General features: G+C 29.6%; 3 protein-coding genes across 4 annotated transcripts; all 3 read left to right on the top strand.

Moving 5' to 3' along the window:
- The first annotated feature begins 1,848 nt into the window (after nucleotides 1–1,848).
- LOC101514161 (ras-related protein Rab7) lies at nucleotides 1,849–4,830 on the top strand. 2 transcript variants are annotated; one of them, XM_073369831.1, is made up of 7 exons: nucleotides 1,849–1,958; nucleotides 2,322–2,348; nucleotides 2,865–2,964; nucleotides 3,108–3,254; nucleotides 3,903–3,983; nucleotides 4,119–4,264; nucleotides 4,504–4,830. In XM_073369831.1, the coding sequence occupies exons 2-7, from the start codon at nucleotides 2,341–2,343 to the stop codon at nucleotides 4,565–4,567; spliced, it is 546 nt and encodes a 181-aa protein (XP_073225932.1). In that variant the 5' UTR covers nucleotides 1,849–1,958; nucleotides 2,322–2,340; the 3' UTR covers nucleotides 4,568–4,830. The 2 variants fall into 2 exon arrangements, with proteins under 2 accessions (XP_073225932.1, XP_004504012.1); XM_004503955.4 differs by having other exon boundaries at nucleotides 1,849–2,155.
- Nucleotides 4,831–5,729: 899 nt separating this feature from the next.
- On the top strand, nucleotides 5,730–8,787 carry LOC101513816 (iron-sulfur assembly protein IscA, chloroplastic). The gene is made up of 3 exons (XM_004503954.4): nucleotides 5,730–6,001; nucleotides 7,630–7,848; nucleotides 8,506–8,787. The coding sequence occupies exons 1-3, from the start codon at nucleotides 5,824–5,826 to the stop codon at nucleotides 8,646–8,648; spliced, it is 540 nt and encodes a 179-aa protein (XP_004504011.1). The 5' UTR covers nucleotides 5,730–5,823; the 3' UTR covers nucleotides 8,649–8,787.
- Nucleotides 8,788–12,298: 3,511 nt separating this feature from the next.
- On the top strand, nucleotides 12,299–16,054 carry LOC101513292 (probable ATP synthase 24 kDa subunit, mitochondrial). The gene is made up of 7 exons (XM_004503953.4): nucleotides 12,299–12,459; nucleotides 13,007–13,100; nucleotides 13,467–13,611; nucleotides 13,750–13,860; nucleotides 14,181–14,327; nucleotides 15,334–15,456; nucleotides 15,773–16,054. Exons 1-7 carry the CDS (start codon nucleotides 12,421–12,423, stop codon nucleotides 15,837–15,839), a joined length of 726 nt encoding a protein of 241 aa, XP_004504010.1. The 5' UTR covers nucleotides 12,299–12,420; the 3' UTR covers nucleotides 15,840–16,054.
- Nucleotides 16,055–16,698: the final 644 nt, after the last annotated feature.

Raw genomic sequence — 16,698 nt, 5'->3', positions numbered from 1 at the left:
TATATATATATAAACGAGTATGGGTGTAGACGAAAAACTCGAATCCCGTTGCAGACATGAATAAAAATTTCGCACCCACTAAAAAATAACGGCAAATACATATTTTCTCCAACTAATTAAGTGCAGAAGTGGAGGCAAAGTTTGCCCCTGACCCACCTTGATGCCATACCTAATTGAAGTATCAATTTTATCATAATTGATGACAATTTAAAAGTTGCTATAAAGCAAAATAGATAAAATTTAAGAAACAAACGTAAGGGAACTAAAAAGGTTAAATTCCATTATTTGTCTCTTAAATTATTTTTTAATTGTACTTTAATCTTTTAAGTTTTATTCGTTTCATTTTTATCTTTTAAATTACAACTATTAGACGATTTAATTCTTTAAGTTGTTGTCGTTTCATTTTAGCTGAATAAATTATAAACATTAAATATTTTTGTCTCTTAAATTGTAGATATAATACACTTTAGTCGTTTCTAATAATATATAACATTGTAATTTAATAGATTAAAATCATTAATTTTTGTAACTTAAATGACCAAAGTGTTTGATGTTTATAACTTAAGAGACTAAAAAAGAAATAAATTAACTCGAGTGACAAAAATGTCAAACGTTTATAATATAAGAGACCAAAATAAAACAAATAAAACTTAAAGGAAAAATGTGAAATCCAAAAAAAACTTAAATAACCAAAAGTATAATTTAATCAACTAAAAAATTTATATGAGATATTCTTCTTTATTTCTCTATATGATTCTAAACCAAAAAGTTTAGACTTAAATATAATTTTGATATTTTATTTAATATTAATTTTGGTCATTTATTTATTAATTTTATTATTTTTTTGTTATTTATCTTTTATAAATTGTGTATTTTAGTTATTTTCACAATCACAATAAAAATTATAATATCTCTTATAATTTAAATTTTTTATAATAATTATCAATATGTATCTATTATAACGGTATTTAAAAAAATCATTCATTTAATCACCCATTAATAGGTTTACATATGACAAAATCTTACTGCATGCTTTACAATATAAAACTATTTGAAATGAAAGTTAGAATTATTTGTATTATGATCATGTTCTTATCATTGTATATTTAACTTATAACTACTTTAATATTAAACATCAATAATTCATGATAATAATCATACAACTGTTTAAAATAGTTACCATAAAAAATATCAATATTTATTATTTAAAAAAAAACAAAAATTGAAAACAAAAATAAATTAAAAATAAATAAAGAAATAAAACAAATATTTAGTATGTAAAAGATAAAATTTCAAAATCATAAGTATATTTAAGCTAAAAGTTAAAAAATATAAAATATAATAGTGTACGGTCAATATAAACAAATTTTACGTTGAAAACGAACATAAATATTTGATTTTATATTTCACTAAAAAAAAAAACTACTATCAATAAATAATCCTTCAATCCAAAAGTGTATAGGATTTCCCTTTTAGTGCAAAACATAAATGTATAGCTTTTAATTAAATGCAGGCATCATAGTTCCATCCTTCTAAAGTATGTCAAAATAAATAACATCACAATTCACAACTGAACACAAAAGCGTTTCTCAACTCTCCAACTGTCATTTTTTTCTTTTCTTTTTTCAAAGCAACATATTTAGATCGAACAACTAGAGGCAAGCACGTATATATCTGTATATACTCTCAATTTTCATTTTGACCCATTATATTATATTTTAATTTAAGTCAACAAAAAATACTTGGTAACAACCTTACTTTAATTAAAAATAATATTGCCTCGCTGTCACTAGAACGTTGGTGTTGGTTGTCAAAATTCACATGATTCTCACTTGTATCATTCAAATGCAGAAATAGAGAGAAAAAAGAAATAAAATTAAAAATTAAAACGTTACCCCAAAAAGTTAGATATCATCAACAAAGTCATATAGAAGAATCAAGAACTACCTCAAACACGGGTATCCCTTTTCTCTGATAACTTTCTGTGCAACTTTTCTTCTTCCCTTCTTCTATTCAATATTAACTTCACCATTTCATTGCTTCAAAGTGAAAAAGAGAAAATTGTTTTTTCTGCTAATTATTTTTGAGTCATCAACATGGATATTTCACATAGAAAGAGAACTTTGCTTAAGGTTATCGTCCTTGGAGATAGTGGGTATGTTGTAAAAATTTATTTCTCTTATTTCTCTCATTTATTTTAATTCCAATTTTTCATTCTGTTTTTTTCTTCTTCATATGCTTCCATGTCATTTTTTATGAGATTAATTTATGAACTCGTCAATATAAATGTGAATTGAATTCTGTTTTTTTTTTTTTTTCAGGGTGGGGAAAACGTCTTTGATGAATCAGTATCCATTTAATTATTACTTGCATTTTCCGTAAAATAGAAAAAGAAAAAGTTAAATTTTGTAATTTTTGTGAAGTTAGTGATTCGTTGTAGGTGCATTATTATTAATTCCAAATCATGAATACTTTTGTCCTTTTTTAAAATGACAAAAATTGGTACATGAGTTGGCAATCCTATGTTTGTGAATTGTGGGGAACAGTGGTTCAGTCCAGCTGGCAAATAATGATTAAATGCCTAACTCATTTTTGAATCCACGTTTCGTCTCATTGTGTTATGGTGATTTTATGTAAATTTAATACTGTAATTATGAAGTTTTAATAAAATTACAGTGTTATAATCATGATGTTAATGTGGTTTTCATCAAATTCACTAATAACTCTTGGCCACATAAACAATGAAATTTTAACATAAAATTATTGTATAATAATATTTTTCGCTGCTGAATTTGTGGATAAAACTTTTACAATCACAAATTGTGTTACAGAAAAATATTGTGGAACATTAACTTTGAATTTAGATATGTTTATAAGAAATTTAGCCAACAGTATAAAGCCACGATTGGAGCTGATTTTGTTACAAAGGAGATACTAGTTGACGACAAACTAGTAACCTTGCAAGTGAGTAATTTAAATTTCCCTCAAAAAGTAATATTTTTTTCTTGCTTTATTTATGAGAAAGTTGTAATAATTCTATCAATTAATTGATAGTATTTTATTATGGGGTAAGAGAATGAACGCAAATTTACAATGTTATATGGCAGATTTGGGATACAGCAGGACAGGAAAGGTTTCATAGTCTTGGAGCTGCATTTTATAGAGGGGCAGATTGCTGTGTTTTGGTATATGATGTAAATATACACAAAACATTTGATACATTAAACAATTGGCATGATGATTTTCTTAAACAGGTGTGTTTTAATTAATTACATACTGTTTTTTTTTTATTTTTCAACCCTCTACTTTTATATTAGCACAACTTTTATCCTTTGTTTGGCTCACAATCTGGAGAGTTATGTGATTGATTGGTGTTGCTAATTTTTTCACTTAAAAACAGATTTATTAAAAGGGATGTAGGTTAGAGCAATGTTATCCGCTTTATGGTTCAATCGATTGAATTCAACCGAATAACTAATAAAATAAATAAAACGAGTCTTTCAATTTAAAATAAAAAAATAAAAAAACGAATTAACTATGGTTGAACGAATCGAACGACTAGCGATTTCCGTTCCGTTCAATAGTTGAGCCAATTAGTTTGGTCCATTTTTAAAAACACTAATTTGCTTAGAAGGAATTTATTTGATTATGTTGGTATCCAACTCATTGAAACTCAATATGATGATTTTCAGACTTCTTTATAATCTTTAAAAAATTTAAGTAAAAAATGTGGTATTCAATTTACTTACTCTTAATTCAATATGATGATCGACTTCTTTATAACCCAACTAATTATATAATTGTTTGAATTTGCTAAGGTTATAAAAAATGACATGTTTAAGTTTAATAACGTGATTTGAAATTGATATTCGTGTAATTTACAATTTGGTGATTGACCTCAGACAGATACAGAAAATCCTGATGCATTTCCCTTTGTATTACTCGGGAACAAGGTTGATGTAGATGGTGGAAACAGTAGAAGGGTATGTAGATAATTAACCTTTTATTCTTTTCTACAATGATTATATTAATTTGGACCTTTTAAATTTTGTTGAAATTTTATAATATAACTTTTTTTCATGCAAAGTGTTCACTATTTACCTTGCTAATTGTTGTAGGTTACTGAGAAGAAAGCTAGGGAATGGTGTGCTTCTAGGGGTAACATACCATATTTTGAGACCTCTGCAAAAGAGGGATACAATGTTGATGATGCATTTTTATGTGTTGCTAAAGTTGCATCACAAAATGAACGTGATCTAGATATGTGAGAATCTAATTTTCATTTAAGTTTAATTTTACAGCGGAATTAAGAAAATTACGATGCACAATGATTTTGTAAATACTACAAAATGTATAAAATGTAACTTTTTAAATCATAGTGGTTGTCAATCGTAAACTTAACTATTTTTAAATTTAATATTCATATTTTTTATTATTATTATTATTCAATTATAATATTAACAAAGTTAAAATTCAAAGGCTAACACCATTATTTCATGACAGTTATTTCCGTGGAATATCTGAAACTCCTTCAGAACCAGAACAACAAAGTGGTTGTGCATGCTAAAGTTGATGTCCAAGGATGAATGAATTCTAAGGACATGATTTTTGTTCTTTGGTAAAGTATCTTTAGATGATCAAGTTGTGTTCATTTTTTCTGATATAGAAATTGGCACAGATCCTATCTATGGGGTTTCTACTATCCTAAACCCTTCTATGTTTTTCTTTGGGGTTAACTTGTATTTTTTGAATTTTCATGCTCTAGCCAAATTTGTTACCATGTAACATTTTGTATATTTTATGGGAAATATTTTGTATCACAAAAGAATATATCACAATCTTATCACAACATAATATGACATGATATAAATTAAGATCAAACATTTAAAATCATTGAATATTAAAATGTATGATTATTTAACATTTTATATTCTTAATTTTATAATTCTTGATATATTCGCGATATTTTTTTTAAGACAAATAACATAACTCATATTTGATTGTAATTAGTGTATAATTATATTTTATATAATACATTTAGGTAATATTAATTTATGCCTTTATCAACTTTGTTTTGATTTTATTAATTATAATATTGTTTTTTATTTTATTTATTTATAATTTTGAATATAAAGTTTAGGTTACTTAAATTTCAAATTCATTAAATCAAGAAAAGTCTCAAGACTTTTTAAATGTATACAAATATACTTACATGTTATTTTTCAAAAAACTTGTCGAATATAAGTTGAATTCTTATGAATAAGAGTCTTTCTTCACATATTATTAATTTTTTTTAAGTGTCAATGATTTTTATTTATTCAATATTAAAATTATTATATATTGTTTGGTTTAGTTAGTAAAAGTGTCCGCAAACTTTCTGAAAATTGAACACTTACATAGATCCTGCGTATCAATTTCACTCATTTTAATGTTTTTGTTTAAAAAACAAAAATAATAATTATGTATTCAGATAAATAAAATACGTCAAATATAACACATAAATTTAAGAATATAAAAATATATTCACAACATTCAAATTAATAAAAAAAAAATACGAATGCAATATTTACAAATATCATACCTTCAGATTTGCAACATCGGACTCACTTGTACGATAAATAAAACATTTTAAGTCACTTTATTAAATTTTGTAAATTTAAACTTCTAAATTGTCTGGATTCAAAGATTTAAAATGATAGTTTACTAATTTATTTATTTATTTTCAATTTTGCGGCCGAGAAGAGTTGAGTGCAAAATGAAGGGACCCGAAATATCAAATTGAGAGAAGGCAGTAGTAGTCTCTGCAACAAACAATAACACAATATGGCTTTCTCTGCAACAATTACTTCTACGCACTATTCTCCCCAATTCCTTCGCGTTCCCATCTCCGTTCCACTTTCTCAAACTCACACATCACTCTCTTTTCGGTCTTCAACACCAATCCTCAATCGCCGAATTCGTACACCTAAACCTCTCTCAATTCGCTCAGTTTCCATTCCTGGTACGCTTTTTCCCCCTTTCCCTGTTATTCTATTTTATTAATTCTATTCATCAACATCATATGCGGCTCTTAATTAACATCATCGGCGATTAAATCAATATCAAATTATTAGATTATTGAAAATGAAATTAACACGATGGATGATCTTCATCTAGTTTAATAATTCCACAGCTATTTTTATTTATTTTTTATAAAGGAGCCACGCACTCTCTTCCAATTGATGAAATTGCAATCGAAGAGCTGATTATTCGCTAGATTTTGATTTTAATTCCTAATTCTTCTGCATTACCCGAAGAACTTTGCTTACCCTAATTTTTGGAACTACTTAAGATTCTATCTGTGTTTTGTGAATGAAGCACAGACACGGATGCAGACTCCCAACACTTATACGTCGTAATAATTTAAGAAAGTAGAGAGATTGAATTTAATCACATGTGTTGGTGTCGTACACCGGATACCCTCCCTCCGTTACGGTGTTTTTATTTATTTCTTATCTCCCTGTTGAAGATAGTTTAAGTATGTTTATAATGAATCATAACTAGACATTATATTCATATATTCATATTTAAATGATGGATAATAAAGACGTTTTTAATTTCATAACAAGGACTATCTCGCCTAGTTCTTTGGAACGCCTCAATGAAGTATAGTAAAAAGTTGGAGTGTTCTTATTGTTGTTCAGTCTTGGTGTGATAATATTAATCAAAAATGTTATTTGGACTTATTGTTGTTCAGTCTTGTTTTGATTTAATCAAAAATGTTTTTTGGACGACAAAATTGTAGTCCAACACTGTATAGACATATATATATATATATGGTTGCGAGGCAAATTCTGAGGGACTTTGATAAGTTGTCCACCATGAATTGATAAGTAGTCCACCATGAACCGATAGTTAAAAATTGTTCAAAATTCCAACGATGACACATGTCTCATGGAAGTAGAAGTTTATGGTTCTCCTCATTCTCATGACTGAGAAAATGACTTGATTGATGTCCGTTCGATAAAAACAAGAGAAAACGAATATGTGCCCCTCAAACTGAACTGATCGATCCGACACCAATTAAGTCACCGTCTCAAATGTAAGAATGAGAAGAACCGTCAACTTCTATTTTTGTCGATCATTGTTTGAGCACTGGGCCACGGTGGACCATATGTTGTGTTGGTCTACAGAAGAACTCACCATGGTTGGGATATGTTTTGGCTTTTTTATTACTTTTCATCTCAATCACATCAGCGATTATAAGTGATGTATTTTTATATATAGTTGAAATATAATGTTGGATTTTTATGTTCAAATAACATCACTTGTTATTAATACTCTTGTTAGTCTAAGTGGTGACGAGTTGCTTGGTTTCTCTAAAGTAAGGTTTCACATTTGAGTTCTGCAAATGAGAAAAGTAGATGCTAGGAGAGTTTGCCCACTTGTATGAGTCCACACTGCTTGGCATTGATTAGTTGGGGTTCATTAATCCATTGTGACTTTTGGATTCTAAGAGTCTAAACAAAACTAATGGGAATGCAACAAAGTGCTTTGGTTTTTGTTATATGCTAGTGTGCACTATTGAGATGTTCCCCTCCTGCCTCCACTATGCACTTATTAAACCTTTACTTTCATCCCACATTTCAGCTGCGCCTGCATCTGGAGCCGTGGCACCTGCAATTTCGCTTACAGATAATGCACTGAGTCACTTGAATAAGATGAGGTCTGAACGAAGTCAAGATTTGTGTTTAAGAATAGGAGTCAAACAGGGTGGATGCTCTGGTATGTCATACACAATGGATTTTGAGGACAAAGCTAATACAAGGCCAGATGATTCCATCATTGAATACCAAGGTTTTGTAATTGGTATGACTTCATATTCTTTTTCTCATCATTAATGTTTATATTCTTTTTCTCTTGTTTGTGGGAAAGGGAGTTAAATATTTGACATGCTCTAGCTACATCCAATATCTTCCAATGCAATACGGGTTCTAGTATTGATGAAAACCCTTGCATATGGAGTGAGGGTTTTGTTTCAATGTGGGTTATATATGGCCTGTTTGGATAAACAACTTATTTAAGTGTTTATGACATATGAGGTTATTGCATGAGAACTTATGCTGGATAAGCTATTTGCGTTTGGATGTGTCAACCAAGTACCACACGTGGTATCAAAATAGTACTTCATTGGTAGTTCTTTTTAAGCTTTTGTTTGCTGGTTTTGCTGCTCTGGTGGTTGAACATCAGTTAAAACTATTTTAAGGCTGCACTTGGATTGTTTTCTGCTGATTCTGTAATTAAGCTTACCATATTTGGTTAATAAAAGAAGGAACAACTAGTAAACTGTATCACACATTGCACGAAAACAAAACTGATGAATGTATTTTTGATAGAGGAGACTTTTTTCTGTGGATATCTATAATTAACGTGCTAACTGCAGCGCTCCATATTTCAATTTTTGTCAAGTTGTAAACTCTATAAATCACTACATGACATATTTGACTTGTCCATTTGTTTTTGCAGTTTGTGATCCTAAGAGTCTACTCTTCATATTTGGCATGCAATTAGACTACAGTGATGCTCTGATTGGGGGAGGCTTCTCTTTCAAGAATCCTAATGCTACACAAACATGTGGATGTGGTAAATCCTTTAATGCAGAAATGTAAAATCATGTTTATATACGGTAGTTACAGTACTAAGGTGATTGTTTCAAGCAATACTTTGGACTAATTATAGGATCTTATTACTAACAATTATTACATTATAGGAATTGTCCAATAAAAAAAAGACTGAATTTATCTGTTATTCCTATTTCTGTTTATGTTTGTTGTGCTGCATCAGTGTATTGTTAAGGTCTATAATCAGTTAATCACTAACTCCAAAAGTACTGTTGAAATATGAGAGAACTTAATCTAACTATATTATTATTTATGTATATCGTAATAATATTTGTGAGGGACAATTTTATCACGTTTGATAGGTAAGGTAAGACATTTTTATACTACATTTTATTGCATCTTTTGGACATCGCAATTTCTGATTATGTGTACACTTACGGGAATGTTTTTTTTTTTTTTACCAAACATCATCGAGTAACTTGAAAAGTGTTTATTTCTAAATTATTGTTTAACACGACTTGTGGCTTCCCTCGTTTCTTTTAAGTATATCGGTTTAAATATTGACTTGTTTACATAATAATCTCGTTTCTTTTAAGTATATTGGTTTAAATATTGACTACTTTACGTAATAATAATCTAATAGACGATGGATTTACTATAACAAATCAGCTTTATTCCATTAAGTAGGATCTGTTGCTAATAAAAAATAAATTTAACTTATAATTTAATATCAATAAATCATCTAATTTTCTATATACAAATTGGACAACATCTATCAGCTCAACTCACGTTTTATATTGCAAGATAAATGTCTAATTTACACCTTATTAAACTTGAAATGTTTACAGGGTATTTTAATTCAAATTTAAATAAACGTATATGTCTAAATTTATTGTCACCTGATTGATACATGATCATTTCTTCGAATTGCAAGTAATAATTTTGACTAATTTCAAAATTAAAAGATTTACTAATAAATATCACATGTTAAATTTGAAATAAATATTAAAAATTGTGGACTATATAAGTTCTGCAACAATTAACTTTATGGTGGTGCCACCAAATATTAGTATATTGGAGCTTTCAACTTAAACTTGTAAATATAGCTTATATATATATATATATATATATATATATTATCATATGAAATGCGAGTAGTTTTATAATAAAAAAGTGCGAGAATTAAATTTTGACTATAATTACAAGTTATTTAAGTTTTACATGATCATTTACAAAAATCATATGATTTTTTTCCATCATTTATATATAGTTGTGTGGTTAAGATAATATTTTTTTATTGTAAAATGTCTCTATTTGATATGTTTGTTAAGAGTATAATTGATTGAGTATAAATTGCAAAGAGAGTAAGAGGTTGAGAAAGAAATTACTTTGACGGGGTTTACAAGAGAAATAGAAGAGAGATTAAAATCAGCAGCGCCCACGTCTTTTTTTTTTTTTCTTTCTCTTCTCATACGAATAAAGTAAGAGTTGTTTTTTTACTTTTTTTATTTACCATTCTGCCCTTATTATTTTGAAAGTGATAGCAACAACTAAGAGCTGAAAGTCTCAACCAAAAATAATGGCAAGACCGCTTGTTTTAAAGTATACTTTATTTTCTAATAATTTAAATAATTAATAAAATATATTTAAATAACTAATATAACTAGATTAAATTAATGAAATTACTTAACTTATATCAACTAAATTAATTTAATTATTTATAATAAATAAGTTAAATCAAATTAAAAATTAAGTTATTTTGAGTGAGAAAGATTTCTATATTATTTTTTAAGTCAAGGATATTTTGGTCCTTTTATAAAAAAATAAAATGTATTTCTCATCACTTTTTGTGGCATCTCCCCTTATCCACTCCTCTAAAACACAATAAATGATCCACTACAAACACCCTTTTAGCTCTCCAATGCCGAACGAAAATTGAATCTTACACCATATCAATTTAGCAAAATAGCATGAATAAAAACATGATTTACTGTTTCATTCACTTGAAAGCAGTAGACAACATGTAGTTAAAGATTTGTGTAAAACACTTATCTTTTGAAACTCCATCCTTGTATGTAAACGTCCTAACAATAACCGCGGTCCAAACACTTGTACTGCTATTGTTATTTCATGCTTTGTATTTCTTTATTTTATATAAGGCTGTGTCTCATATAAGTTATCTAAATTGTATAAAATAAGTTATCTAAACACAAACAAACGCTTTATGTAATTTCTTGTATTATTTCCAAGATTCACAATAAAGTGGTCATGCTTTCAATTTGTAAGAGATTAATATAATTTAATTGAGTGATTGTTCACCACCTCTCATTTTTATTCACATGATGTTAAATACATTATCAAAAGTTAGTTTTTAGTAGTTTAGTTCACTTAATTTTATATGCTACGAAGTTAAGTTGTGGTAAATTATTGATCACATTTAGCTGATTTTTAAGAGTCCATGACTCAAACACATGTTGAACCTAAGTTTGATTATGTATTTCATTATTCATTCATGCATGCATTATGTATCCAGACGCACAAATACACAATGATATCTTGGCTTGGTTAAAACTCAAGTAGACATTGAATCATTTTAACAATGCAAATAAAAACATTCTTAAGCTACAACTTTACACCATGCTTATATTCAAGACTAAAGAAAGTATGTCCACAAGTTCATAAGTTATTTAAATTTTATAACGTTGATAAAAACATATAAATTCTTTGATATCTTATAATTTAGTTGAGTCCTCGTATATTAAAAATAATAATTTAAAATGATTTAATATAAAAAAATAACATAATATTAATTGCATATACCAAATTCATCAAAACTCTTTAGACGATAATTCTCTTTTGTTTTTCTTTTGATAAAGCCGAGTATAAACCTTAAAACATACTTGGAGTTAGGGTTGTGCATGGTTGGTTTTTTAAAAAAACTAAATCATATTCATTTTAAAATCAATATATGGATTTAAATTTATAACCAAATCCATGATTTTGTTTAAAGTCGGTTATAAAACTAATTGTAAAATTAGTTATGGTTAAATAACCGATTTTTAATTAAGCAACCGATTTCGAAAAATTCAATTTTAAAATTGATTTTTATTTTTTTCGATAAAAAATAATTTACAGTTTTTTAATTCGAAAAAAAATTGATTTTTTCGATAGATTTTTTTAAAACTTTTCTCAACAAATTTTTTGAGAAAAAATTCAATTTAAAATTTTTTTAAGAAAAAAAAAGTTTTATAATTTTTTCTGATATTTAAAAAAAAATCTCAAAGTTAACAAAATCAAAATTGTTTTTGAGGTTTAGGATTTTTGGGAGTTGAGGGGATAAAAACTAAATCCAAATATAAAACGGTATCCAACCAATTTATAAATAAACCGAATTATAACCATATGATTTCAACCGAATATTTAAAATAAATTTGGATCGAGTTTTAAATTTGGGACACATAACTAGTGAATTTTTTGCCCAGTCCTACTTGGAGCCCTAATCAAATTGGGCCTCTATTAAATTTAGTTTTTGGAACTTTACAAAATTTATTTTTTGGTATTAAAAAAAAGGAACAGAGTTAATTTAGAGAGAACAAGAACCGTAGATTTTGGAATAAGCATCCATAGAAGGAGACAGTATATCGAACGGCTGAGATAAGGCAAAAGCTATTAACCCGGAATAGGGTGTACCTTACCTTGTTAAATCCCGTCTCAAATTCAATAGAATACAATACAGTGAGAGAGAAGAACGGCATCAACATAATAATCAAAGTGAAACAAAGAGAAAGCCCTAACGCGATACAGACAAAGTTCATCAGCCATGGCACTTGCTTCTCGTCTCGCATCCAAATCCAAATTGGTCTCTCCTCTTTTCTTCCTAATACTAGCTACCAATTCACGCAACCAATTTCATTTCTATTCATTTTTTTATATACACTCCGATTTCCGATTTTACTGTTGTAAATTGTAATTTCGGGATCTGCACAGTTTTCGTTTTTTCAACTATATATCAATCGATTCTCTATCTCACTGTTTGCAAAACAAATTCATGTGAAAAATTATGTAATTTTCCACTAGATTTCGAAGGTTAAGATCCCATTCGTTGATTCCTTTTTGCCAATTAGGTTATTCTTTTTTCTCATATCGATTGGGGAAATTGCGTATTACAATTATGTGCATCTAGCTAGAATCAATAATCATCATTATCACCAACCATGTATTTGGCTTATTGTTTATCAGTCATATTGAGTTAAATTACAATCACTGATAACGATTAAAATGACTGAATGTATTTTTATGGACTTTTCCATCCTATTTTTTTTTTTATATGAATTATTATTTGTGTTTATTAATTCAACTGTGATGGTTTCTATGATCCACATACTGATTTGCTCGTTTTTTTATAGCTCTATGGTAGTCAAATGCTTGTGCAAAAGGAGTTTTCTGTTCCAGTTCGTCACTTTGCTAAAGGCTCTGCCCCTACTGCCCTTAAGGGAGATGGTGAGTTCTTCTTTAGTTTAGAGTTTTATTTTTTAATTTTATATTTCCCTTATTGAAAATGTTTACAAGGATTTTGGGACAAAGACGGCCATTGGTATGTTGGTTTTATTGTGGAAGCTACTATTCATTGTGTGCATCTTTTGTGATAGTAGAAATCTTTAATCAAGTTAACTTGAAAGAAATATCATGCTCTATGGTTTTCTATTTAATTCAGCTGTTGGATTTTTTAGTTGTTAGTTTAACTGCAAAATTGTGCACCTTTAGTTGGCTTTATGTAAATGACAGAGAAATAGGTACTTTGACTTTCAATAGAAATTTTGTACTTTTTTATGTGACTTTCTGACACTCTTGATTGAATGGATGAAGCGATGTTGAAGAACATTTTTGTGGAGGTGAAGAACAAATTTGAGACAGCCGTTGGAATATTGAAGAAGGAAAAGATCACCATAGCTCCAGAGGATCCAGCTGCTGTTGCTCATTATGCGAAGGTCATGAAAACAGTCAGAGAGAAGTGAGTTTCTCCTTTACCTTATTGTTTTTATTCTAGTCTTTCACCATTTACCAGCTTATATCTTGTAATCTTCTGAACATTTTATTGTAGTTTCTTCCAATACTTTAATTATGTGTTGCCTATATGTACATTCTGCAGGGCAAACTTGTTGTCAGAGTCCCAAGATATTGCAGCCACCATCAATTTGGAGACACAAGATATTCCAGATGCTCGGACTTATCTTTTGACCGTGAAGGAAATAAGAACCAAGTGCGTGATGTTCTATTTGATCTCCATTTTGTAACTAGACATGCATATTGATATTTAATGTGTGCTCTTTTATTTATTGAATGCCAAAGTTTTTTTTTTATGATTTTCAAATCACCAATTTTTTTTTTGAAAATTGTGACGTCCCTGGATTATTATTGTGATTTACCTAATAACTTATCCTTTTCAAACCTTTGTGTATGCATTTGTTTTATATATTCATACATTTGAAGGAACAGGAAACATTATGCAAACATCGCTTGTTTCATGGTAGATTAGGCTCTAATCACATTGGCTCATATATTTCTGTACATTTTTTTCAGGAGAGGTCTTACAGATGATCTTGGTGCAGAGGCTATGATGTTTGATGCATTGGAGAAAGTTGAAAAGAATATAAAGAAACCTCTACTGAGAAATGATGAGAAAGGAATGGACCTTCTCTTGGCAGAGTTTGATAAGATCAATCAGAAGTAAGTTCATATTCCTAGATCTCTTTTTGGTACATTGAGCTAATATTAAGGGACACCTAGCTTATATACTTTCAAGCTTTCATCTGTAACTATTTGATTTTGTTTACGTTTCATAGATTTTGAACATGGGTTAGTTTCTAATTATTTGGTGATTGTTTAATTATCTTTTTTTTTCTTCTATCTGGTGGAGTAGAATTATTATCCTCATTCTATTGGATAATGTTCATTCAAGCTAATGTTGTCCGGATAGCAGAGCGTAGCGGTCGACCACAAAAGTGCTATTGCAAGATAGCACATGGTGGGATGGCTGCAATTTTAAAAAGATTTTATATAGTTTATATAACTTATGAATAGACATAAAAGCTCAACAACTGGTTGTGATCGACCAGTGAGAAAGGTGAAAAATGACTGTAGAAGTGAGACCGAGTGAGGGAGAAGTCTAAATGCTGTCTGGTGTTTTATAATTTAAAATTTCCTAAATCATCCGTAGCAAAAAGCCCCAACCTTTAAATTTTAAGGTTTTGTTTTTTTGAAATTTTTGAAGTCATTCTGAGGTGCAGCGCAATAGTGCAACATCGGCTATTTTGGCCGTTATAGTGACTGCTACGGCTGCTTCACTAAACTGCTCTGCTACTTCATGTCCTACAGTGGCCAAGGGACAACCCACTGCACTCCAGTAGCGTCACTATTGTGTGCTATTGACAACACTACTAAAGGAGAAAGTTGTGATATAATATATTGGTGAAAAATTTACTTTGAATAGAAGGAAGATGCCAGTTGAGTTTTCTAATATACAAAGGTTTATGTATTTTAGTTCTTTTTAAAAATCTTGAACCTTGCATCCCATTGTTGCTCGTTCAGAAATTGTATAGTCTATTCTTTGTGTGCTGTCAATTGGCCGTTTTGCTTTTTGTCTTGGATTCCATTTGGTTGTTTGAGTGCCCTTCAAATAAATGGGTTATATTTCCTCTCGCCTTTTTTTCACTCTTTGGTGGTTTTATGTTAGACTTGGAATTCGAAGAGAAGATTTGCCTAAGTACGAAGAACAGCTGGAACTTAAAATAGCCAAAGCTCAGCTGGAGGAGTTGAAACGCGATGTTGTTGAGGCAATGGAGACTCAAAAGAAAAGGTATTTCTCACCCATTTCTAACTATTGTATTTTTTCCCTCCTCCCTCATTCTCCTTTTGTAACCAAAACACCTTTGATAAGCGCATGCTTCCTATTTTTATTTTTTCTTATTCTAACTTGAAGATATCAGTTTAGATCGAACCTGTGGCTTTTGAACTTTGAATATCTCAATTTGATACGGTGACCAATTGATTTGTTGGAAATAGAACAATTGTTTTATCCTCTACTGTTATAGGCACCTTTACTCGTCAGTCAATGAAGTTGATAAGAAATGTTATAGTAAGATTTATTTTTTCTTGTCTGGTTGCCATTTCAGGGAGGAATTCAAGGATGAGGCTGAGGCCGTTGACGTCAAAACATTGGACATCCGGAACTTCCTTTAAAAATGCCTTCCAACATATTTTTATACATTTGAAATTATTGCATTCGGATAATGGTGTTGACCGTGTTTCTTCAATAAGTAGACACCAATGATTTCGAAGTTAAACACTGATGCCAGTTTGTAGATTCTTGAGTTTCAAGGTCTTTTTTGTTTCCTTCTGAATTCCTGGTTAAAACTGAAGTTGAAGTAATCAAATGCTCTAAAATTTTCCTCTCACGTTTTATGAGTATTATGTATTCGTACAAGTGTTATGGTTGGTTCTAATTTTTATTGCATCCATCGATTATTAGTTGAAAGGATTAAACTTAGACACCCTTCTAACTATCCTGTTGGTACTGTTCTTTGGTAAAAACTCAACTAGAAAGTTTCTTGAACAAAGAATCCCTTTGCCTGTTGGCTTACCGACATCGAACAACCAAATGCCTCTGGACACAAATCCAGTAATCACACCCTATTGTGAGCCACATACTTGACCTCCACAACTACTTGTTGTCTCCTATCCTCTTCAAATCGCAACAACCATTGGCATTAAACAGCCACTGCATGCAAACACATCATTGACCATGCCTCGCTCTTACGCTCAGTTTTTTTCCTCTCAAGAGTCGCGAGGGAACTAATTTGTTACATTTGACTCTTCATCAATAAACATGGTACTGATTCCAAGTTTTGTTCTAGCTGAAATTCCGTGATCCAGTCAACTCTCTTTTTTCATTTAAAATGACGTATCCTCAAATCCCAAAAGACAAGATGAGGATTAGGGATGACAATCTCTCGTAAAATCCCAAAAGACAAGATGGGGATTACGGATGATAATCTATAGAGATCTAAGTAGGGTACTATAGTGAGTCTGTACTCGTGTA

This window comes from Cicer arietinum, chromosome 6 (assembly GCF_000331145.2).
Source record: "Cicer arietinum cultivar CDC Frontier isolate Library 1 chromosome 6, Cicar.CDCFrontier_v2.0, whole genome shotgun sequence".
NCBI classification, from domain to species: domain Eukaryota; kingdom Viridiplantae; phylum Streptophyta; class Magnoliopsida; order Fabales; family Fabaceae; genus Cicer; species Cicer arietinum.
The sequence above is the reverse complement of the archived record's forward strand: the minus strand, read 5'-3'. Positions and strand labels throughout refer to the sequence as shown.

Bases quoted from the DNA above. Each gene is read 5' to 3' on its own strand.
- LOC101514161 (XM_004503955.4), top strand. From the start codon at position 2,097: ATGGATATTTCACATAGAAAGAGAACTTTGCTTAAGGTTATCGTCCTT. The intron at 2,349-2,864 runs GTATCCATTTAA...CTTTGAATTTAG, and splicing joins AAAACGTCTTTGATGAATCA to ATATGTTTATAAGAAATTTA. The intron at 4,265-4,503 runs GTGAGAATCTAA...ATTTCATGACAG, and splicing joins AATGAACGTGATCTAGATAT to TTATTTCCGTGGAATATCTG.
- LOC101513816 (XM_004503954.4), top strand. From the start codon at position 5,824: ATGGCTTTCTCTGCAACAATTACTTCTACGCACTATTCTCCCCAATTC. The intron at 6,002-7,629 runs GTACGCTTTTTC...CCCACATTTCAG, and splicing joins TCGCTCAGTTTCCATTCCTG to CTGCGCCTGCATCTGGAGCC. The intron at 7,849-8,505 runs GTATGACTTCAT...TTGTTTTTGCAG, and splicing joins ATACCAAGGTTTTGTAATTG to TTTGTGATCCTAAGAGTCTA.
- LOC101513292 (XM_004503953.4), top strand. From the start codon at position 12,421: ATGGCACTTGCTTCTCGTCTCGCATCCAAATCCAAATTG. The intron at 13,861-14,180 runs GTGCGTGATGTT...CATTTTTTTCAG, and splicing joins GTGAAGGAAATAAGAACCAA to GAGAGGTCTTACAGATGATC. The intron at 14,328-15,333 runs GTAAGTTCATAT...GTTTTATGTTAG, and splicing joins TTTGATAAGATCAATCAGAA to ACTTGGAATTCGAAGAGAAG.